This window comes from Natrix helvetica, assembly GCF_964273705.1.
Source record: "Natrix helvetica genome assembly, chromosome: 5".
In the NCBI taxonomy this organism is placed as follows: Eukaryota; Metazoa; Chordata; class Lepidosauria; order Squamata; family Natricidae; genus Natrix; species Natrix helvetica.
In genome coordinates, this window is record NC_138551.1 from 48176862 (window position 1) to 48202894 (window position 26033).

The 26033-nt window shown below is 40.0% G+C and overlaps 1 protein-coding gene across 1 annotated transcript in view; it reads right to left on the reverse strand.

Annotated features, from left to right (window-relative positions):
* Positions 1-17: 17 nt before the first annotated feature.
* KLHL6 (kelch like family member 6) overlaps positions 18-26033 on the reverse strand; it is a 27938-nt gene continuing 1922 nt past the window's right edge. Inside the window, exons 2-7 of the mRNA XM_081954190.1 lie at positions 23551-23716; positions 16468-16917; positions 15567-15804; positions 12145-12347; positions 4948-5161; positions 18-3536 (exon numbers count right to left, since the gene is read on the reverse strand). Coding sequence (XP_081810316.1) covers positions 3235-3536; positions 4948-5161; positions 12145-12347; positions 15567-15804; positions 16468-16917; positions 23551-23716 — 1573 coding nt within the window. The 3' untranslated portion in view covers positions 18-3234. The remainder of the gene's footprint in view (positions 3537-4947; positions 5162-12144; positions 12348-15566; positions 15805-16467; positions 16918-23550; positions 23717-26033) is intronic.

A 26033-nucleotide genomic window follows, 5' to 3' on the forward strand; every position in this document is an offset into this window, starting at 1 on the left:
TTCCAGGAAAGCCCAGAGCAATTTACAAGATAAGAATAAAAAATAAAACTCTCAAGTTAAACCATCACAATAAAAACAACTGTGTTTAAAAGCAATAAATATCAATGTTAGAACAAAATATAATGCAGTGTTCTCCTGAGGCAGAGCATCCCATAAAGAGAGTGGGAGAGGACTGGCCGTTCATTCTCTAGGAAAGCTATAGTTTCACAAACAAATATGGATGCTATTCCAGTGGCAACTTGGTAATCTATAATTAGAGTATCCCAGGAAGCCCACTTATACTTGAGTTAAGGAAAAGCTGGTTGTCTAGAAGTGCCCTTAATATTTGGGGAAGGAGGTAGTGGTGGGATTCAAATAATTTAACAACTGGTTCTCTACCCTAATGATTTCTTCCAACAACCAGTTCACCAAACTGCTCAGAAATTTAACAACCGGTTCTCTCGAAGTGGTGTGAACTGGCTGAATCCCAACACCGTGTGTGTGTGTGTGTGTGTGTGTGTGTAATCATGGGTTGCTCCAGATGGAGTTATGATGTAAACCAGTGAGGCCATATAATTCCTATCACAAATTGGCAAGGCTTTATTACTGTCCCTTTTTCATTTATTCTTCCTGTCCCTCTGTCCTTTAATTTTCTGATAAAGAAGCAGGTATGTTTATTTAATTTGTTATAATCTTTAAAAGATATTTATATTTTAGGCTATTACCAAATGACAGGAACATCTTAAAATGGCAAATGTTAACTTCAATTCATTTGAAATATTATCACATCTTTCAGCAAAAAAAGTAGTAGTGGTGCTGACAAAAGAACAATTAAAACAAATATCCAAAGTTGGGAATCACAACTCGTAGAGTTCAGCTTTGTCTTCTAGAAGGGCATTCCAGGTAAATTTCACATTGCTTGTTTGTTTGACTTATGTTTATTATAATCTAAAGACATTCTTCACCATTTACAATAGATCCATAAAAATATAATAAAACATTCATAGTATAACTACAAAAATAAACCAACTCCCAATCAATTGCATCAATTCATGTTCCTCTCTGAAATAACTTGATTTTTGGTAAATTATGAAACTTCCACAACTGTGTGGCGGCTGACTGAATTTCTGGAAGAAAACTGTTCCCTGAACAGATACGGCAATAGAAAAATAGTACCAGTGTCCCAGAGGTGGGCTCCTGCCAGTTCTAACCTCTTCTATAGAAGAGGTTCCACAAATCTACCCTGCCGTTTAGGACCGGTTCCAGCTCCCCCCACCCCACCCGTCTGCACCACGCTTGCCCCGCCTGCCGCTCACTGATTGGCTGGCTCACCAATTGCCCCGCCCGCCTCTAAGAGCCCTGTCTAAACCTTAAAGTCTTAAAGCTGTCAAGTTTCAACATCCCTGGTTTTTTTTTCTAAAGGGTTAGGGGTGCAAAGGTCTTGTAACGTGACAGCTTTAAGACTTGCGTGTTTCAAATGCCAGAGTTTCTGAGCCAACATTTTGGTTGCTAAGCAAGAGCATTGTTAAGTGAGTTTCACCACATTTTACAAGTTGGCCACGCCCACCCAGTCACATGACTGCCAAGCCACTCCCACTTGGTCACATGGCTGGCAAGCCACTCCCACAAAGCAGGCCACACCTACAGAAGAGGTTCTAAAAAAATGTGAAACCCACCACTGCAGTATCCCCTACTTCCCTCTTCACTAAGAAGTTTCTATAAGCAGGTTCTGTTGGGACACATAAATCAGGCTGTTGAAACTAGTTAGCCAAAGTGGTCTTGCAAATCTGCTGTCAGAAGAGCTTGGCATCAGATGTTGTAGGTGCTTCATCACTGGAGGTTTTAAAGAAAAGACTGGACAGCCACCTGTCTGAAATGATATAGGATCTCCTCCTTAAGCAGGGGGTTAGACTACATTGGAAGATCTCTAGGGTCCCTTCCAGCTCTATTCTGATTGATTGTTTGATGGAAATATCCCCTTACTAAGCTGCCTAGGGGTTTAAAAGTCAAAAACAGCATTTGAACTGCATTGGTAGGAAGACAGTGCAGAGTCTGGCGTACAAGTGTAATGTATCTGTGATGGCACTTTAGTTGACACTTTGTGTTGGTTACTTACGTTAAAAGGAGTACCAGGCAATTAATTTATTAGCTATTCTTTGGGGGAGATTCTAGGAGGTATAGGCCACTGATATACCCAGATACATATCAAAGCAGGCTCTATTTCAAAGTGTGAGAGAATCTGGACCGGAGTTAGCAATCTTAGGTAACAAGTAGGAAAACTGGGCATTGCACAAAACTTTTGCCTGCCTTTATTTATTTGTTGCTATCTATACTGTATTAGTGGGGGACAGGGGGACCATCCAGGTTATCTTTCTTTGTAATAAATTTAATATGCGGCCTTTACATATGCTTTCCACTAATGTTATGTTAGTAGAAAATTCTGAGTTCAAATCTAGGGCGGGTCCTCCATAGGACACACAGGGTAAGTTACTTGGAGCAGAGGCAGAGTTTATTTCAAAAGCAAAAGGTGCAGAACAAGCATCAATACCCACAGAAAAGCTGAAGAAGTACTTTGTTCCAGTTTACTGAGGTCAGATATGGCCATGGCTAGTGGGTGTTGTGGATGGCAAAGGTGACACAGAATACGTCACTTTCTTCCCACAATTACATTAAGCTATTTCCCCAAGTTTGCGTTTTTTGTTTTCACATTGCTATGTTTGATTTGCTGCAACCTATTGGACTTTTAGGAAGTAGTCTCACAAATTAATTGCCATCTTAAGTCCAGCCATCCCCCGTTTTATCTTCTAAGAATTCCTGTTGGGGTTAATTTGCAGCATGCCAGCTCTTCCCTTTTTCCTTCATGTTCATCTATGAGTGCATCGGTGCCTAGAGGCATCAGGCTGCCCATCATCTCTCTTTTTATATGCAATGTTTGTTCCCCTTTGCACATATTACTCTGTGGAGCACATTCTTTTTAAACCAGAGAAGTACACTGCAAAATCAGAGAAATGTGATAACTGAAGGATAGTAATACTGTGGTTCACATATCACTTTGTGGAGTGCAAATGAACTCATACCACAATGCATATGTCTTTCCCATATCCCATTTGACAATTTAGCATGTATAGAAGAAAACTGAGAAAATATGCTGCGCCAGCATGATTGTTCCATCCCAATAGGCTCTTTATAACTTTTGGGAAAATGAGGTATTTCACGAGCACTTATTCTTCATTTATCTTGAGTCTTCCTTCAAAGTTAGACTGAGATTGCGCCAGGAACTACCTTACGGATGTATGTATATGACTTCCTCAGGGTGACACTCCCATGATGCGAGACCCCACGTGGGAGAATACACTCCTCTGTCAATTTCTGGGTCTCAGCATCCCAACACAGCACTGTGGCGATGACATCATTCTTCTCATCCCGTCCTCCAGTAATGAACAGTTTGTCGTTGCAAGGAGCAATCCCACAACTAGCACATTCATGGTTTAACTGAGTCACAAGGCACCATATATCTTTGAGCGGACTGTAAGAATAGACTGCTTTCATTGCCCCACCTGGAAAGGGGAGAGGGAAAATTATTCTTTTCAAGAAGTGACTGGTTCTTCAATGCATAAAGTGAAACCTCAATTTAACAGACTGCCATTAATCGACTTTGAATGCACGAGACCAAATTTGTCTCTGAGTAAGCCGAGAAGACAAAAGCCAGTAATCTTGTCTCAAAGATCCTTTCTAGATGAGACAGAACAAATCATTATGAAATCAAAGAAGAAAGAAGAAGATGATTTATAAATCAACAAGCAAATGTAGTTGCTGGGACCTATGAATGAACAAAGCAAGGACTTGGTCGGATAAAAGTGGTGTGAGTGAGTGAGTGAGTGAGTGAGACTGGATGTGTGTGTGTGTGAGTGAGTGAATGAGTGAGAGAGAGACAGAGAACAAATGTACACAATAATCATTGGGCCTCTATGTATTCCTAAAATGTTAATATGCTTCAGTGTTCTATTGAAACTGATTTGTGTGTTTGTTCCTAAGTATTTCCTGACTGTTGATGACCAGGGAGGTGTGTCTTGTCTTCTCTGCCCACACTGAAATGGAAAATCCAGGCAGAAAACAAGAGGGACTTAAAAGATCAATGTATCTCAATAGACTGTAAGTGAGTGATCATAAGCCCACAGGTAATACTACACAGGTTTATGATTACAATGCATTATGTCTCCAGGATGTCTATTGCTTAACTCCCTCCCTACATCCTGGTATAAAATGGAATACAAAAACTCCTTGTCATCTTTTGTGTAAGATTTTTAAACACTGAGAATTCTTTGGATTGATCTATTCAAATCAAAATGATATCTGGAAGTATATTAAATACACAACTTTTGGGGTATATCCTACTAGACTGTACATCAATTATGTCCTCGTCTGTGACTTAGTGAAAATGTGTATGAAATTATTGTCAAAGAATCTTGGTTTGTATATAGGAAATGAGACACATATATGTCACAGACTCACTGAAAAGAAAGCAAAATATTCTATTTTCTTACATTCAAAGGTTCATCTAAAACTGCATTTTTCTATGTATGTAAACACACACACACACACACACAAACACACACACTCATGCTGTACATTCACTGTAATACATATATAAGCAAGCATCATCCTATTACATTACTTTTAAATGATTTCAGTAAATGCCAATATATTCATTCTCCTATAGGAGAACCTACTAATAATCAATAGTCCAATTAATACCGTAATGTATAATTAGTACTAACTTTACTATTGTACATTAGCTAACACTAAAATGCACTTTATCTCTCTAGAAGTATCTGCATGTTCTAATTAAAAAGAGTATCACAAGTCTGCAGTTTGCAGTAAACAAAAATAAGTATAACTATAATGAGAGTTCTGAGCTGAAGAGAATATGCAAATTATTAAGCATGTGAAAGCAGATATTAAACCTACCCACAACATAGATGTGGTCACGAAAAGTTGTAGCATTGATACACTTTGCTTCAACAGGCATAGGTGTTTTTAAGCACCAGTTGTTTGTTGTTGGATCATAACATTGTGTATTGTCAGTAGCCAACTTTCCGTTGGGTCCTCCTCCAATCACGTAGAGTTTCTTTTTGTAACTGGCTACTCCAAATGAGCTCACACTCATCATGAGAGGAGTTGCCTGTATTAAAATCAAACAAATAAAGTAATTTAGGAATGTGTTAAAATTAATTTTGATTTTATGTGGCTTATTATATTAGGGAAATGGAATATGAAATTGAATTAAAGTCCAAAGTTAAACATGCTAGTTACCAGCAATTAGGAAGAAGAATATTACAATAATAGAGAAAGGAAATGAAAAGTTGGTTCAAAATCTTTGGGGGTCAGAAAAAAATAATGCAAAACTTGCTGCAGTGTTCATGGGATAAGAACTCAAAACTTGGCAACTCAGTTGTGTTTGAAAGAAAGAAGGAAGAGGCATTGATATGAATCGGTGGAATAGAGATTCAAGTCTGTGCTTGCCAATGGAATGATAGAGTGGCTTTGGGCTAATCATCATTTCTGAACCCATTTTTTTCCACAAGAGTAAAATAAAGTAATTACTAACAGTGTACCAATATTATTATAATAGCTAGAACAAGAATTTTTATTATTCAACGGAGTTGGACTAATTGCACAGGAGTAAATTATATTGCAAAGCATAATAGGTAAATAAGGGTGCACAAGAGGAATCTAACATAGAATTCTAGAAAATATTTCTTACATACACTGGAAATATCATTTTGAAAAGAAAGTACAGAAAGTTTTTTCTGATAAATGGAAAATGAGTTTCTTAGGAAACATGTAGCTAAATGTATATGTGTTTGTTTTAATTTAGACCCATGAAAATTGGCACATGAAGTAAAATAACCACACATCTATTTTCGCATTCTCGATTTTGTGAATTCATGCTAATGTAAACGTGGGAAACAGGAATTGAGAGTAATGGTACAACATTACAACAGTGTCTAGGAGCAGTGCTTTGCTCAGACTTGTGCACCCTCTGTGTAGGCTGCATCTAAAAACAGTCTGGGATTTCTGATCTGCATTGAAGATCTTCACCTGCAAGAGCTGCTACATGGGGCGTGAAAAACAGATGTGCTAAATTCTGTATGTCTCGCTGGTCTAATCTACATTCATAATGCACAGCTGATAAAGGAGGACAAAATAAATGTTGTTTTAATACTCAGTGAATCTGCTGGCTAGTTCTACACTGTACTATAGATGCAGACTTTAAAAAAAACATTTCGGGTGTTGTGTGTGAAAACACTCTATGTCTGTGTTACATACTAGCTTCAAATATAGTGGTTTCCACCAAGGTCCTCTGTTCCGGCGGGAACAGAGTTTTAATCTCTTTGGTCGAAGAGTCTGACAGCTCCCTATAAAAGGGCTGCTATCAGACTCAACCTTCACTGGTTTGTTCTCACTTGTTGCATTTAATAAAGAGCTGTTGTTACTGTTAGCCTGTGTGTGCCTATCCATTAGCTGATCTCACACTAGCGACGAAGGTGGGATTGGAAGGCAACTAGGCGAACCAAAAAGAGCATGGCAATCCAGCAAGTACATTCAGCCCAGGAGTTCAGCGTGGCTTCGAGCAGTCATTTTTGAGCGGCAAACTCAAAACGCCCTCAGGACACAAAACGGCCATGCACGCCCCACTGACTACGTATAACCCAGTCACCGAGAATTGGGACTCATATATGCTATGATTTGACTGCTTCCTAGAGGCCAACGACTTCATGGGCCTTTCTGAAGGCCACAAGAAGAACATGTTCCTCGGTTACTGTGGACGGGAAGTGTCCGAAACTGCCAAAGACCTGTCAGAACCAACGCCGCTACAATCGGTCACTTAGTCCATGCTCCAGCAGATGCTGAGGACCCACTACACTCCCAAGCTGTCTAAGCATGTTCGCCGGCATGAATTTAACATTCGCAACCAGCGGGAAGGTGAATCAATCAACGAGTACATTGCGGCGCTACGAAAGGCCGCAGCGTACTGCGAGTTCCGAGACCTAGACGAACTCATTCTTGACCACATAATTTGCGGTGTGCAGGACATTAATTTACAGAGGAGGTTACTTGCCAAGTCTAACCTCACTCTACCAATTGCCTTGTGCGAGGCCAGGGCGTCAAAATTGGTCATCAAGTCCACAGAGACACTGCAGCCTCAAAACACTCCGCAAGACGTGCGGAAGAATACATGCGTTCACCGCGAGGCTGAAGATGACAGCTGCCACATGCACAGTAGCCGCACCAAGCTGGCGTGCAAATTCGGACAACGATTCCAGCCTTGCGCTACCTGCGAAGGAGACTGGCTTGCCGTTTCTGCAACGCTACCTGCCAGCGCTGCGAGCGAAAAGGGCACATTGCCAAGCGAGTGTGCAGAAGCGAGCACCCCATGACGATCTGGCAGCCAAGAAGCCGAGCTAACTGCCAGAAGAGGCCCAACCAAGGGGCATGGCAGAAGCCACCATGACACTCAGAGGGTGACGCCAGACTCACCTACCACACCTCAATTGGCCAAGTCCACTCTAGGCAGCCAAAAAAGCTGAAGGTCACAGTCCTCATCGAGGGCTCTCCATGCGAGATGGAGATCAACACAGGGGCATCTCTGACCATCATGACATGGTCTCCACTGAAGCGGGCTATCCCTATCCTGAAGAAGCAACATCTACGTGTCCCTGACATCCGCCTCCACGATTACCAGGGGAACCAAGTCCCCATCGTGGGCCAGGGCACCTTCCAGGTGCAATTCAAGAAATACAGCGGCCAACTCCCAGTGACGGTGGTCAGCAGCGACCTGCAGAGCCTCCTGGGGCTTGACTGGTTCAAAGCCCTGGGCCTAGAAGTGACCGGTATCAATCAAAGCCTTGAAGGACGAAAGTGCTGAAGCGATTTTTAAGGAGTTCGAGGACGTCTTCAGCACCGGTCTGGGTAATTATGTAGGGACTCCAATCTCCTTTAATTTGGACCCCAACATAGCCCCCATAAGGCTAAAGCCCAGGAGAGTACCTTTCGCTCTCCACCCCAAAATAGATCTGGAAATTGACACGCTCATAGGCCAGGGAATCCTAGAGCCAGTTGATCACGCACGCTGGGAGACCCCTATAGTGACACCTGTCAAATCTGATGGGTCTGTCCGCATCTGCGCAGACTACAAATGCACAATCAATAAAGCGTTACAACAAAGCGCTTACCCTGTACCAGTGGTGGGCAACCTTTTTTTTCAACTGAGCCAAATCTCGCCAAAACCACGATTGAAATTTACTTTGAGAGCCACATTTTTAAAACCGAAAATACATAGGATGGTACACTGTTTTTAGTTTCAATAAGTTTTTATTGAGAATATTCTGCATGCAAGTATCCACATAGGTCGGGAGGATACAAATAACACAACTAATAAAACAAAAACTTTAGAACCATATTATTTATCAATAACGTTAAATTCTGTAAAATTTGCCTTACAATGTAGAGAAAATTACATCCTGACATTGACTGACAAAGTCACAACCACTAATGTGAACATTGGCCTTGCATTTCCTTGGATAGTTTGAGTAAGTCAGGTTTGTATGTTGTTGTTTTTAATTTCATCTCTCTCTCCCACTTTCTTTCTTTTTTTCTTTTTCTTTCTCTCTCTCTCTCTGGCTCTTTGTCTCTCTCTCCCTCCCTCCCCCATCTCTGTCACTCTGTATGTGTGTGTGTCTGTCTGTCTCTCACTCACTCTGTGTGTGTGTGTGTCTGTCTCTGTCTCGCCCTCTGTCTCTCTCCCCTCCCTTCCTCTCTCTCTGTCACTCTGTGTATGTGGGTGTGTCTGTCTCTCACTCATTCACTTAATCACTCACTCTGTGTGTGTCTCTCTGCCTGTCTATCTTTCTCTCCCTCCCTCCCCCTCTCTGTCTCTCTCTGTCTGTCTGTGTGTGTGTGTCTGTCTGTCTGTCAGTCTCGCTCTGATTCCCTCCCTCACTCCCTCTCTCTGTTCCTCTCTCTGTCTGTCTTTCTCACTCTCACACACACACACACACACACACACACACTGTGGTCACCTTGTTGAGTGTTCCAATCACATTTGAAACACTCAACAACTGGCCTGCATTTATGGTATTTTGCAGCATTCTGCAGTCATAGGACCAAAATTGGTTGTCACTCGCCCGGGCTTTTGCAGAAGCTTCCCTCAGAAGCCCGAGAGGAGGGAGGGGAGCGGGCACCCAGCACACAGAAGAGCCGCATTAAAGGGTGTAAAGAGCCGCATGTGGCTCCCGAGCCGCGGGTTGCCCACCACTGCCCTGTACCAATTGTACAGCACCTATTATATTCATTAGGCCCTGGCAAAGTATTCGCTAAATTGGACATGGTGTAGGCATACCAACAATTGCCTGTAGATGGTGCTACGGCGGAGGCCCAAACCATTGTGACGCACAGGGGTGCATTCAAATGTCTCCGCCTGCAATTTGGTGTTAGTATCACCCCTGGACTGTTCCAAAGCGTCATGGAATGGCTTTTGCAGGAGATTCCAGGAGTCATCCCCTATTTCAATGACATCTTGTTATTGGCTGCAAATGAGGCACAATTATTCAAATGTGTACGAACTGTTTTGGCTCGAATTAGAGACAAAAGCCTTCGTCTCAAGAAAGAAAAATGCCAAATTAAGGTGCCAAAGGTTGAATTCCTAGGGTACCTAATCGACAGCTCTGGGATTCACCTGACCTCGAAAAAAATTAAAGCAATCCAGGACGCCCCTACACTTCGCAATCAAACCGAGCTACAGGTATTCCTCGGGTTCCTTAATTTCTACAGTGTATTTCTTAAACAGAAAGCCATCGTTGCTGAGCCCTTACATCATCTCCCGGCTAAGAATGCAAAGTGGTCCTGGGGCAGAGCTGAAGTCAATGCATTTGCCATGGTAAAGACTCCTCTCGGTGGACACTTTCCTGGTGCAGTACAGCCAGACCCTGCCACTGGTGTTGACCTGTGACACTTCACCGTTCGGCATCGGAGCCGTTCTCAGCCACTGCATGCCCAATGGAACCAAGGCTCCAATAGCCTTTTACTCTAGGACCTTGTCTGCTGCCTAGCGGAACTACAGCCAGCTGGACCGTGAGGCTTTGGCTGCAGTGGCCAGAGTAAAAAGGTTCCATGAGTAGCTATAAGGCTGTGATTTCAAACTCATTACAGACCATAAACTGCTACTGGGCTTACTGGCTGGGGACCGTCCTACCCCTGTGTCATTATCACTGTGGATGACCAGATGGATGATCTTCCTTGCTGCTTACTCCTACCGTCTCATCCACCGACCAGGCTCCACTTTGGGGCATGCCGACGCCTTGAGCTGCAGCCTGCTGCCAGAACTTCTTGCTGACCCTACCCCCGAGATGCCAGTCCTTCTCATTGACTGCCTAGAGACTGGTCCTGTCCCGTCACTCTGCAAAGGACTCCACCATCAAACAAATTTTGAACTGGGTGTGGAGGGGGTGGCCCAAGGGGCCTGTTGGATCTGAATTCAAAATGTACCATTGTAAATGTGATGAGTTATCTGTTGTAAATGGCTGTTTGCTGTGGGGAAACCGGGTCGTTGTTCCATCCAAACTGCGCATTGCAGTATTAGAGGATTTATACGTAGGGCATCCTGGAATTGTCAGGATGAAGTCTTTGGCTAGGAGTTACGTGTGGTGGCCTAACATGGACAGGGAAATCGAAGAATGGGTGGTACCTGCACACCATGCCAGGAGTCCAGACCAGCTCTCCCAGAGGCCCCCCTAGGAGTGTGAGCGACCTCAAGCACCATGGTCTAGGGTGCACATTGATTTTGCTGGCCCAGTTCATGGCTAGACATTCCTCGTGGACGGCTACTCGAAATGGCTAGAGGTAGTCCTGATGGCCTCCACTATGGCAGAAGCAGTCATCAAGCTACTACGGAGACTTTTCTCCACACATGGCCTGCCCAACATCTTGGTCTCTGACAACGGGCCCCAATTCACGGCCATGCAATTCGAGACCTTCTTAGCAGCACAGGGAATCAGACATGCCCTGGTCGCGCCATTCCATCCGGCCTCCAATGATCAGGCGGAAAGAATGGTGAGATCTGCAAAAGAGGCCCTCACTAGGATGGGCCCGGGAGATTGGCAAACATGGGTTGAGCACTATTTGCTAATTCAGCACATCACACCCAGTGCCACTACAGGGAGAAGCTCCTCTGAGCTTCTCATGGGTCGCCTGCTAAGGTCCCACTTAGACTGGCTACAACCAAACTATTTTGCCACATCGCCCCCTGACTCCACAAGCAAAATTTGGAACTTTAGTGTAGGGGATTCAGTTTACGCCCACGACTACGCCGGGGTAACTCTGTGGATTCCTGCCACAGTGATAGGCATCACTGGGCCTCGCTCTTATCTCTTATCCTCTTATCTTGAGGACAGTTTGAATTGGAAAAGGCACGTTGACCAACTCCGTGGCCGCCTCTCCAACTCCACTCTTAGACAACCAGAGGTAACTCCTGCACAAGATAGCCAAAGCCCTACCCAAAGGGAGCAATACACCACTTCTTCACAGGCAGCTCAAGCCCGAGGGTACCGGGAAACTTATCTGGTTGTGTTGCAGGCCTGCAGCAAGCACCAAGCGAACCGGCTCTAGAAGCTACAGCCTCGGCCTGTGAAAGATTCGGAAGCTTCCACCAAGTGGAGCTGCGGAGCAAACAGGTCTGTCCAACCTGCTCGAAGAACATCCTCCGACTGAACTGCACAGGTCAGGCAGAGCTACTCAAAAGCCTGCCTACCTCCGTGACTACGTGACCAGTAGGATTGCTCCATCTAAGGGGGGAGGGGTGTTACATAGTAGCTTCAACTATAGTGGTTTCCACCAAGGTCTTCTGTTCCGGCGGGAACAGAGGTTTAATCTCATTGGTCGAAGGGTCTGACAGCTCCCTATAAAAGGGCTGCTGTCAGACGCAACCTTCACTGGATTGTTCTCACTTGTTGCATTTAATAAAAAGCTATTGTTACCGTTAGCCTGTGTGTGCCTATCCATTACCCGATCTAACAGTCTGTTTACTTAAATTAAATAGCAACAACACTGTGTTATTTTGGCCCTGTTTTCTGTTTCACTAATACTGAAAGTACATCTGTACTTTACCTCAGACCAACAGTTGTGAAAGGAATCATAAATCTCCACACTGTTAAGTCTTTGTACGCCATCAAAACCACCAAGCACATATACTTTGCCACCCAAAACAGCCATTTTGTGCCTCCATCTTCCAACATTCAAATATTCAATTTGGATCCATTTGTTGATAGATGAATTATACTTCCAGACTTCATGTTGTGTTTCTTTTCCTCCTGCAACAAATAAAAATCAAATTCCATTTTTTTCCCAAGATTCAGGACATATCCTCAACAACAGTTTTTGTTCACACATTTTCATTAGGCTCTTGAGCATTATGTTGTTGTCTGTTTTTCTTGTTCACTAAGATTTAGTCCTCATTGTTTAAGAGATAAACAGAAATAATTTCAAAAAGATCTGACACTTTTTCTATTCACATAATTTAAATACATCTTTATGTTTTAATTGGAATTAAATGATAACACATTTGAAGAACAGAAGCCTTTTTATCTATTTAGTTTGTTAGATTTATATCTTGCCATTTCTTCAAGAGCCCAAGTGTATATATAGTACTGAATCACTCAATATTTTTCCACCAGAAAGTATTTTTCCCTTAGTTAAGAGTGTGACTAAAAGATGTCCAGTAAATCATTTGTGGGAGAGAAGAGATTAAAACTTCAGTGCCAGTTTGTCATATTCTTTACATGCCTACACTTGGAAATAGACAAACTTTTTGATCCAGGATGCTGTGCTGTCCTATATAAATATTTTTCCAATATCTGAAAGGTGCAGATGAGACATAGAAGAGATCTAACCAGGGAGAATATTGGTTCCTTCTTTTTGATCTGGGAGATGATCTGGGAGCTTTAAGATGCTAAATCGATGCATCTATTTTGCACTCAAACTTCACAAAAAATGGGGCTACGAAATCATAAGTGGCTGATGATCCAAAGGTTCTCCATCCATTGCCATCACCTCAACAATCTATACTGCATAAGAAGCAAAGGATTTCTTTTGCACTTATAACTTTATCTATTAATGCTATGTAATGTTTTGGATCTCATTTAGGACTAATGGGAACCCAAATGTAGCTACTGTGTACTTCAAAATAAAAGTGGCCAGATGAAATATTTTCATGTGCTAAAACACATTTTGAAGATCAAATTCAGAGCTGTGCAAGCCCTGCTATCTATCTATCTATCTATCTATCTGGAAAAAATAATCAAACAACGAATTTGTGAACACCTAGAAGCAAACAAAGTAATAGCCAAAAGCCAACATGGGTTTATCAAAAACAGATCATGCCAGACTAATCTTATTGCATTCTTTGATAATGTGACAAAATTAGTGGACCAGAGAAATGCCGTCGACATAGTTTACTCAGTAAGGCATTTGATAAGGTAGACCATAACCTACTACTAGGTAAAGTAGAAGAATGTGGGTTAAACAGCATCGCCACCAGATGGATTCGTAACTGGCTAACCAATCGCACTCAACGTGTAGTCCTCAATGGAACTGCATCTACATGGAGGGAAGTATGCAGTGGAGTACCCCAAGGCTCTGTTTTAGGCCCAGTACTCTTCAACATCTTCATCAATGATTTGGATGAGGGAATAAATGGGGAACTCATCAAATTTGCAGATGACACCAAGCTGGCAAGAATAGCTAACACTCCAGAAGATAGGCTTAAGATACAGAAGGATCTTGACAAACTTGAATGTTGGGCACTATCTAATAAAATGAAATTCAATGGTGAAAAGAGTAAGGTTCTACATTTAGGCAACAAAAACGGAATGCACAGGTACAGTATAGATGGTACCTTGCTCAGTAGTAGTAACTGTGAAAGGGATCTTGGAATCCTAGTGGACAACCATTTAAATATGAGCCAGCAATGTGCAGATGCTGCCAAAAAAGCCAACACAGTTCTAGGCTGCATAAATAGAGGGATAGAATCAAGATCAAGTGAAGTGTTAATACCACTTTATAATGCCTTGGTAAGGCCACACTTGGAATACTGCATTCAGTTCTGTTCGCCACAATGTAAAAAAGATGTGGAGACTCTAGAAAGAGTGCAGAGAAGAGCAACAAAGATGATTAGGGGACTGGAGACTAAAACATATGAAGAACGGTTGCAGGAACTGGGTATGTTTAGTTTAAGAGAAATAAGGACTAGGGGAGACATGATAGCAGTGTTCCAATATCTCAGGGGTTGCCACAAAGAAGAGGGAGTCAAACTATTCTCCAAGGCACCTGAGGATAGAACAAGAAGCAATGGGTGGAAACTAATCAAGGAGAGAAGCAACTTAGAACTGAGGAGAAATTTCATGACAGTTAGAACAATTAATCAGTGGAACAGCTTGCCTCCAGAAGTTGTGAATGCCCCAACACTGGAAGTCTTTAAGAAGATGTTGGATAGCCATCTGTCTGAAACGGTATAGGGTTTCCTGCCTAGGCAGGGGGTTGGACTAGAAGACTTCCAAGGTCCCTTCCAACTCTACCATTGTATTGTATTGTATTGTATTGTATTGTATTGTATTGTATTGTATTGTATTGTATTGTATTGTATTGTATTGTATTTATCTATCTATCTATCTATCTATCTATCCATCCATCCATCTAATCTATCTATCTATCTAATCTATCTATCTATCTATCTACATTCCTTCCCTCCTTCCTTTGGCATAAACATAGTAAAAACAGGGAAGGCAACAGCTATGCCCCATAGACCCAGGTCATCCAATAAGACTCCTAGCTATTCACTCTTCATTTCACATTTTAATAAACCTGAATAAATGTGGGGGTCTGAATAGGAACTATTCCAAAGAAGGGGGGAAGGAGGGAGGGAGGGAGAAAGGAAGGAAGAAGGAAGGAAGGAAGGAAGGAAGGAAGGAAGGAAGGAAGGAAGGAAGGAAGGAAGGAGAGAGATGCCACCAAAGCTACTGCAATGTCCTCCCCAACTGCTTCAAATCAGCCTTGCTTCAGCAGCAGAGCCTCTGCAAGCTGATATGTAAGTTATATATTTCACAAAGTGCCAGGACACAGGAGCACCAAATGAGAATGGTGAACAACCCAATGCCTGTTACAGGGCACCAGGTTGTGGGAAGAAGCCCATCCAGTTACAACTTCATGCAACTGTGAATATAGGAGAATGAAGCACCAGAAAACTGCAGCTGCCATGTGGCATGACTTGACACACTGAAAGCAAAAATATTTACATAAAGACACCTTACAGGTCAGCAGCACGCCTGTTAAACAGCATGGTTTCTTCCGGAAGTAAAACCTTTGCAATCACGGATGGCTTCCCCAGAGATTCTACCCTGGGGGAGTGGTTCAGAGAGTTCACCTTGCATCTGTTTGCTTGCTCACTTGCTAGTTCACTATTTAGCTCTATTACTCTTCTTTTCAGAAAAAAAGGCAGGGGAGGAGGACAGAGAACAAATTATTTCATTCCTTACCTGATATGTAGACTTCATTTCCTAGTGTAATACAAGCAAATTCCACCCACTTTTTATTCTCACTTTCTAATTCTTGCTCTGTGTTTGGCAGTTTTGCCACTTCCAAACGACTGCGTCTCAAAGGATCAAGGCAAGTTACTTCTGATACAAATTTTTCATCCTTTGTGCAACCACCTATGATCATAAAAACTTCAGACTGGAATTCATGCATTCTGGGCTTTGTTCTTCCTGAAATCATCTAAATGAAAACAAAAGTAACTATTATTATGTTGCTGTTGTTAAAATCTAGCAACCAACAATCACTTTCCCCATCTACAAATGTGTATTTAGGTCATGGATGCCCATGTTTGTAGGGACTAGAAGTGACATTTGATCCTGAAGTCAAATGTGGCAGAACTGGGTGGGGTTAATTTACTTACAATTTCCCTTTTATGATGTATAATAAATATAATTCGGTAGCAATTTTTGAGGATGCTCAGAGCCCTCAGACAGGCGCTATTATTCTAGGCTTTAAACACATCATACATCAAAGAAGTGATAAGGAATTAATTCATAAATATAATTAATAACAGATTTTTCAGGTAGAATTGTAAATAATAACAAAAAGTCCTACAACAATTTAATAACAGATTACTGTCGGCAGTTGCACAATTTTAGGGGGAAATATAAAATTGTGCATCTATAAAAGTTTACACAAAAATATTTTTGTGTTCCAGGAGCTATGTGAGCTTCTGAAAACAGTACATGAATATATCTCTGATTTCAAAGAAAAAAAGGTTGTTGAAGCCATGAAGCCATTATCCATGGAATTGTTCAAAGTTGCCTTTAGCAGTCAACTTTCCTACCACAGATAAGATCTAGATAATCTTTCTATTGTAGTTCCTTTAATATTATTACTCACCTCATTTCCTGATAGATGGTACATTCTGGCTTCCTGAAGCAGAGGAAAGACATCAGGACATTGTCTGATGAGTGGATCTGCTTCAACAGTGTCTACAAAATACCAAGGATCCAGAAGAGGTAAACGCACACTCTCCAGGATATATGGGAGGAGTGGGAGCCTGTCCGCTATTTTGTAACGCACCCACTTCATAACTATCTGAAATACTTGAGCTTCTTCGGTGACACAGAGATCATCACTTTTTAGCATGGCATTCAGAATGTCTGCAGGCAACTCACAGACCTCATCGTAATTCACCACTTGTGTAAAATTCTGCACAATATAATTCTCAACTTGTTGCTTCAATGTATCGAGGGAATGAGCATCGGCCAGCCTGAGAATCCCAACACAGTTTTCTGGGTGTAAAGCTTCTTTAAGGAAACTGGAACAAGCTTCTACCATGCGCAAAAACTGAAAGCATAGGAGAAAAAATATCATATAGACCTATTTTCCTGTCTTTTTTCACTGCTCTTGAAAAACTTTAAGAACATGAGGAACAACATTGGTTGATGTACAAAATGCCCAAATTCGTATCTTACAATTTCTGCCCATTGTTTCTTGTTAGGTACAGTAGTTCAAGTTTGTGCATTTTTCAGTTATGTGGTAGCAATCCCTGACTGAAACATTTTCTTCTCACTGCTGACCTTGACAATGTTTTGATACAGTTCAAGGGGAACAGGAAAATCAGCAGCCAGGCAAGTCTTCGCAACCATCTGGAAGCACTGAAGCAGAGTCCTATATCTAAGAATGTAAGAAGAGTGCCCATGGATCAGGCCAAAAGCTTATCCTTTGTAGAGCAATGGCCAACTAGATATATCCTAGAACTTCACAAGTTCTAGTGAACAAGCACTAGAGGACAAGGGTCTTCTCCACAGTTATTCCCTAGATGCAACTGCCTTTGATTTTGGGCATGCTATATAGTACCTCAAAACGGTTAACGTTTGCATAGCAGAGTGATATGCAAGAATTAACCGTTTTGAGGTAATATGTAGCATGCCCATTTTTATTCAATGATAATTGCTACTTTTGTATTCAATGGTAATTGCTACTTTTCAACAAAAAATAATATTTTATATTAATATTATAATGAATGTTTATGCAAATTAATCTCAGTAAAATACCACAACAGACAAGGTTTTCCAAAAAATGACTGTGCTGAAGGTAAATTAAGATCTACTGACAGTCCTCTGAATTTAATGTCGGCCATCAAGTGTTTTGACTCCCAGTTGTTTAATGAGAGCAACAATTATGTTGCTATAAAAGCCACTCATTCTATTGTACTCCTGAAATTAAGAAAGTGGGAGTAATTTACTTTAATTATTTTCCAAATAAATATTCTGCTGATAATCCTGGGTAACATTACTGAAATGCATATTTAAGGGGTTAGAATAAATAATTAATATTCTTACCCACTATTATTAGTGCAATAAGTTGTTATTATTAAATAACATTGTTATTTATAATTGTTGGGATATATGCTTTTATTAATTATTATTAAAATAAGCAATCCAAAAGTAATCATAGTGCTGAGGTTAATTTGTTTACATTCTACCAAGTTCATAATTTAACACAATCGTTAAATACATTGTTGAAGCTGTCAAATTATATAAAAAGAAAAATTTTACAGAATGAAGGTGAATATAGATGTCCCAGGATAATGTTGCAGGGTCACCAGGACCAGCATTTTGCCATCTGAGCTTTCGGACTCAGCCTTCAGCCTGGTGAGATTTGAGCCGCCAAATTGCATGCAGCCTGCAGTACTGCATTCTAACCACTGTACCATCTGCTAAATATCCATTCAGTTACTCTAAAAGCTATCAGCATTGGAATCAGCCTGGCTATAAGGCTGAATTATACAACCATGTCAGGTATAAATGTTGGAAGATAGTGCTGGTGGTTTGCTGGCCATTTCTTAATAAAAGGTAAAGGTAAATATTCCCCTCGCACATATGTGCTACTCGTTCCTGACTCTAGGGGCCAGTGCTCATCTCTGTTTCAAAGCCAGAGACAGCGCTGTCTGAAGACATCTCCGTGGTCATGTGGCTGGCATGACTAAATGCTGAAGGCGCATGGAACACTGTTACCTTTACACCAAAGGTGGTTCCTATTTTTCTATTTGCATTTTTACATGCTTTCGAACTGCTAGGTTGGCAGAAGCTGGGACAAGTAACGGGAGCTCACTCCATTACGTGGTACTAGGGATTCGAACTACCAAATTGTCGATCAGAAAGAACCACTGAGCCACCGTGTCCTCCACTGAAGTTCCAAATTGTATGTATCACACACTATTTGGTTATCCTCAGATACCAGGAATGATTCTGTTTTCTTCCTAATATTATAGTAAGATTAACCATCAGTGTAATAAACTTGTATGCACAGGATGAGTCTGGTGGTGGTTCAAATGGTTTTGAAGTGTTTGATGATGCTCTCCACATTTCATGCAAGCAAAACTGGTGAGAGGACAGTTACCTTCAGTGGCCCATTAAGGGGAGAGCTGTTCCATCTTCCCACTTCCCCTCTTTCTCAGGTTGTGCTTCATGAAGCAACTGTTTAATTCTGCTTAATAATAATGCTTTAGGCATCAAAACATGTTAAGCAGGTCCTCGTCATATCACATCAGTTTCTCCCTAACAGCTGATGAAACCTCAAAATAGTTTTTGGTTTGCTGTACGTAAACTGATTACATGTTTAAAACCAGCATGGTTTTAAAAAGTAATTAAAAGTAAAAGAGAGAAGTGAAAAACCAGACACAGTTTAATAGTGTATGTAGATTTTTAAAATTATTCACAGGAGAATCTTATGTTCTGAACCATGTCCTGTTGACACATTTAAGTTGCTTACAAAAACTGAAAATTAACAGACCTGGTCTATAAACCACTTGTTTCCTGTTTTTTGAGGTACATGTATGGAAATATTTAACTTAGTATTTCCAATGAAGCTTATTTAATCAGTATCCATCTGATGTTGTATAATTCATCCTATTAGATACATTTCTCAAACAAATAGTAATGGTTTTAGCTAGACTATTACTTAATGAGACAAGAATTACAGATAGTTGTTCTGTTCAATACTACAAGAGAAACTACTGATGCACTTTCCTCCATTGTGAGTTAGGGAATTTTAAAAAAAAAATCTGAAAGAGAGCTATTAAAAGAGATTTGGCATCTGAAAACAAGTAAAAGTGTAAATGTCTTTCCCAAAGTGGCTCTCCAAAACAGAAAAATCTGTAGCCTCAGTCCATGTTACATTAGGGCAGTGTTTCTCAAACTTGGCGACTTTAAGTCCTGTGGACTTCAACTCCCAGAATTCCCCAGCCAGCTATGCTGGCTGGGGGATTCTGGGAGTTGAAGTCCACAGGACTTAAAGTCGCCAAGTTTGAGAAACACTGCATTAGGGCATCATTCACTATTTCCATAAAAATGTTATACTGTCTCCTGCTACTTGAAGGGCTGCCCCCATATGTACTGTGATACAAAGAGTCTCTCGCTGCTCCCATCCTAATTTTGCTAGATTTGTGTGTTTGAAGGCCAAAACAGAGTTCATTCACTTTTTATTCTTCAATTTATATCTTTCTTCCCAGATAGTACATACATTACTTTTTCCACCAATTTTCCTCACAACAAGCCCGGACATTGTGATCAGAGAATGTGACTGATCCAAAAGCAGTCATGAGTTTCCCTGACTGAGAATGGACTTCCAGTCAGGGCACCTACAAAAGTTAATGGTAGGAATCTAATGCTTGAGACGCCCTCCCCATTCCCCACACGGCATTGATCTATTTCCTCACAAGGTTCTAGCCTGTCTTCTATGCATTATAACATTTACACCTACCACTTACAATCTATTTCCAGAGGAGTGTGTTTTCAGTATGCTGATAACATTCAGCTGTACCGTTTAGTACTCTGCTGACTCTATGAAACAATCAGTGACCTTGAACGCGCCTAAGCTTAATAGGCTGGATGGGAGAGAAGAATTGACTTTCATCCCAGAGAAAGCAGAGGTCCTACTGGGAAAGAAAAAACTGAATATTGGAATTTAGATACTGTTGGTTCTGGGTGTGATCATGACAACAGACTATGTTACCTGTGGTCTTGCTATCTGATGTTATCTCATGTAGTCACAGGTAATAAATACAGCAAGGGGATAATTTGTTTGTACATTATATAAACAGTTTCACTTATTTTGGAACAAAGTTCAGTTCTATCCCCCCATTTTTCATATGCACAATTCATATCCAGATTCCATCCTAATATTTCCTAGCCCTCCTAGAAATTAGTAGCATTCTGGTCTTTTATGTTATTGTGTCCCTGCATGTTGTTTCTTCCACAATGAAAATAAACTAAGAAATATACAGTATAAAAGTGTTAAATCTGAGGTGGGAGATACTGTCCCCTTATTTCTTATATTTTTACTATTTTGGTTATTTGGAGAAAGTTATTTGGGGATTATTTTCAAAATTTCTGCAAACCCTAACCCCCACCCCTACCTCCATCCCCATTCACTGACTCACAGGCTCATTATCCACAATTTCCCTAATTATACACTGGAACATAATATGCAGATAAAGAGATCCATCCCCATCCTCCAGAAGGAACAGTTTCACAATTAAAAATATTTTTTGATCTATCACTATCACTAGATTTTCAGGCATGGTGAGAATGTTCTCCCAATTATGGCTAATGAGTTTTTTGTGACCCTTTCTCAGTAATCCAGACCTAGGAACATTTAATTATACTTTGCAACTTGTAACATCATTTCAATGTGCTTGAAAAGCTTCCAGAAAGTGCAATGCAATTGCACAATACACAATTCAACAGTTAAGCTGATGACCTATGCAAGGTATAGAAATCACACAATTGGTACTGATCTTTAAAGCCCAAAGGATTTAGGACAGAAATGTCTCTCTCACTATGAACTCAAATCCAGTTACTCAGATCAACAGGAGGGCCCCTTTTGAAGATTTCTGCATGATCCAAGGCTACAAAGTGAACTTTTCGGGGAGATTCCACAGCTTGAGGTTTTCCATAAGGCTGTTCCTTTCTCCACTCCCAGAAGATATCCTTGGTGTTTACTCTCTGCTATGGTGAGAGAAGTTAAGGGGTTGGACTAGGAGTTAAAAGTTTCAGGTTTAAGTCCAGCATCAGACTCAAAAGTTCACTGGATGATTTGGGGTAAATTGTTTTGCCTTAGGTCAATTTGTTATGAGGAAAACTAGATCTTCTACTACTACACTTAGATATAAGTACATGTCAAATAACAGATTAACAGAGTTGGAGAGGACCTTCTAGGTCATTTAGTCCGGGGGTCACCAACTAAATTCATAATTTTAAATCCTGCAAACCACCAATATGATTTTTTAAAAAGATAAATAGTATTTAGTGCAATATAAAAAGTGCAAATAATTTTCCTGCGGACCACCAAAATTTTCTCGCAGACTACCAGTGGTCTGCAGACCACCGGTTGGTGACCTCCGATCTAGTAAAAAAACCCTCCCACCCAAGCAGGAGACCCTACATCATTTATGACAGATGGCAGTCCAGTCCCTTCTTGAAAGCTTCCAGTGATGAAGCTCTCACAACTTCTGAAGGCAAGCTGTTTCGTTGGTTGATTGCTCTGTCAGAAATATTTCTTCTTATCGCTAGATTGAATCTCTCCTTGTTCAGCTTCCTTCCATTATTCCTTGTCTGGCTTTTAGCTACTTTGGAAAATAGCTTGACCCCCTCCTCTCTGGCATTCCCTCAAATATTAGAACACTGCTATCATGTCTCCCTTGATCCTTCTCTGCGCTAGACTAGCCATGCTCAGTTCCTGCAACCGTTCATTGTACGTTTTAGCCTCCAGCCTCCTAATCATCTTGGTTGCTCTTCTCTGCATATTATATTCAAAATAAAAATAATATTCCCAGTATTTGAGAAGTTGGTAAAAACATCTCTCTTCTACCAGGCTTTTGTTAATTTGCAAAACTATGTGTGCATCAAACGGGCAGCAACCCACTCCTGATTTACTTGTATTAATCCCAAAGGTAAAATTAATAGAATACTAGTGCTAATTAATTCTGTTTGAGAGGAGAAAACTTTAGCCAGCTTCACCATAGGTCACCATCCAGTCTGCAATCCAGCTAGTAAACCACAGGAAGAAACTGGAAAGGTATACAGGACAGCTTCCAGGGACTTTTTCCAGAGAATCTCATCCTCCCCCCACCCCCAATATCTCAAAATTGAAATTGACTACTAGAAATGCAAAATAGAGTTTAGAAATACAATATTATACATAGTTACTAGACAGTGAATACTCAAGGGTTCTATAAATATATTTGCCTTACTTGTGAAAGCAGTCTGAGTATCCTGTTAATTAATAATATGTTCAAGGTGACAGGTTCCTTATAGGGAGGCGCTAAGTTCATTTTGTTTAGCATTTTCTTGTCTAAGCTGTTCTGATCCGACAGAGAAGTGACTCTTCCTAGGAATAATTTGACTGTTATTTAGGATGCTTTTTGGTCTATTGATCAGAGTTTAGAATCTGTTCTGGTATGATCTTGTGTGACGGAATGTAGACCGAATTCCCAAGAGGAGGAAGTGCAATGCAGAGGAATAACAGATAGTGGAATTTAGATAGTTTGGTTGGATGGAAGAGGTCAAGTTACTTTAGGTGAACTATTTCTGTCTATAGGTGAAAAACAATAAAGGAAATAGCTTATAAATAACTCTGAATGGCTTTCTTGGTTTTGGAGTCTGACAGCTTGCCATTTATAGGCTTGATGCATGGTCCTCCTGGTTCTTATCTGCAGCCATGATACCTTTGATAAGCATAGTCACAGTTTCATTCAACAACTGGTTCACACATTGTTAATCCCTGTTTTATTCAATAAACAACTACCCATTTAGCAATATTTTAAAGAGCATATAGTAAACAGCCATTAATTGGCTATGCTTATAAAGGTTTACAGATTAAATGCAACAGTTAAATAAAATTAACTCATACCTTAATCTTAATATGTGCTTTGTCCCTATATATATTTTCCATTAACTGCACGCATTCACTAACCTGAAAAAGGCTGGCAGCTTCAAGAATTTTCTGCACATTTTCCTTGGTAATCAGCACTTTACTGGTATATGTATACTCCAAAAGAATCTGCATTATTTCTGCATCAACTCCCTTAATAACTATTTTTTCTTCGTACTTTTCTTTTAAGTCGTTGCAAAACATTGCCCTAAAGGGTAAAAATAGAGAGTTCAGTAAATCTGGAAAATCCAGTCCGTCTGCAAAAAGTTCTGGAAATAAGTGTGCAATGCCACTTAAATTATTTCACTTATTATACTGAAGCAGGACATCAATAATACAGTGGAACACATGGAATTTTAATTTCAGTGTGTCCAAACAAATATTCCAATAATTCACCAAAGCAATGGTTCTCTAATATCTTAGATCAAAGAGATTGTGCTTTTATTTTGATTGAACAAAAAATTAATAGTTATATCAATCTAGGTGATTTTATTTTGATTGAACAAAAAATTAATAGTTATATCAATCTAGGTAATTTGATTTTGATTTTCATAATGGCTTTCCCAAAGGAGTCAGCATTACAACAGCAGAGTAAGAAGGTTTTTCATTTTGGTTTGACAAAATAATTATATTATAAACAATATATTAATAACAGAATAACAGAATAAGAGAGGTGGAGGGTATCTTGAAGATCTTCTAATCGAAATCTCTGCTCCATTAGAAAACCCTATACCATTTCAGGCAAATGGTCATCCAATTTCTTCTTAAAAGAATAGGAACAAATGTATGAAATAGGTTTCTTTTTTAATACAGTATCTCTGTCAATAATCTGGAAACTATGTTAATTTGGGTTGGTGGCCAATGCCCATTATTAGTCAAAAGAAAGTTTGTGCTTTGTTATATATATAGATAATGCTTTTCTTTCACATACCACGTTGGGTCTGAAATGCCTACTTGAGGCATTTGTTAAATTTTGCCAGAAAAATCAATTCAAATTAACCATGATAAAATTAACGCTTTGGGTTTAATTTTTAAAAAAAACTACAGATGGAAAATTTAAGATCATGAGATGATAATAGAGAATTTTAATCATTTGAACATTTTAGTTAATCATGCTCTATCCTGGCAACATCATTTAAAGGCATTATTTCAAAATAGCAAAGCAAAATACAGAGGCAGGTTGGTTTTGTGGTTAAGGCATCAGGCTAAAAGCCAGGAGGCTGTGAGTTCTAGTCCCATTGTACAAATGAAAGCTGACTTGGCGACATTGGGCCAGTCACTCTCTTTCAGCCCACAAGTTTAGGCTCACCTGTTGCAACTAATAGATGATCTGAAAAAAAAGGGAACTGAACCTGCAGGAAACATTAGGAAGAAAAAAAATTCTGAAAGCAAAGACTACTCTGATTCAAAAAGTGGGACATTTGTTCCTGCAATGCAAAATATTATATCTCAAATTGTATGTGGTTTAAGTTACATTTACCAATAATAACGTAGCCCAACTGCAAGTAAAACTTTTACGACCTCCTTTAAGTGTTCCTAGTAGAATTCTAGAAATTCTGTTGTTGTCTGGAAACTGGATAGTGTCAATTGAACAAAGGCTGTGCTAAGCCTACAGCATTAAGTTTTGATTAGAAACATATTTTTAAAAACAAGGAAGGATTGCTTCATGAAATCCCAAATGATTAGATAGTGGCTTAACCAGGTGACCACAAGATGAGTCAGATTGGCACTGATCCTGATGATTTATTTTCCAGGGGTCCATCAGCATATAACTATATTAAACAAAAAATTATGGAATAATTCAATACATAAATTAATGGCTAAACCAGACTTCCATGTTCACCTGTAACTTTTGGAATTCATTACATATAGATTCAGCTCCTTATATATCTTAATTTATATTTAAGTAAATACAGAATTGTCTTTTCAAAAGCCAGATTATATGTGTTGCCATCGAATATGCTACACGTTAAAAAAATCCCCACTCTCAACCATTTTGTCTCTGTAATGGATTGATTTTGAAACAGTGAAACATATTTTATTGATGAATTTCATGAGAATCTTTTCCAGGATATATGGCCTATTTATAAAATTAAGCCCAGGAATACTAGTATGATAAAATGTTACCTGCAGATAAAAATCCTAAAATTGCAGAGGCAATTATCTAATTTTTAATGAAGTATACAAAAACAAGGTTTTAAACCACACTTCAGTGTTGGAATTATAACTGTTTCATGTAATATCAAATATTTTATTTGTTAAACAGTTTTATCTAATGCCCAAATTTTAGATTACATTCGTAACTTGCTTTTTGGGCCACTATGCCATAAATATATAATAATATTAACAACAATGTTTTATGGCAATACACCCCAACGCTATACTTTAACAGCAAGTTTAAAATAGGTTTCTTATTATAAATAGTATACCGATAATGAAAAGGAGCAAGAACTTTATAGTATCCATGTTTCAAGGATCCAGGCAAGTCAACTAAGAATGCTAGATTCTTTAATGTGGAATTTGGA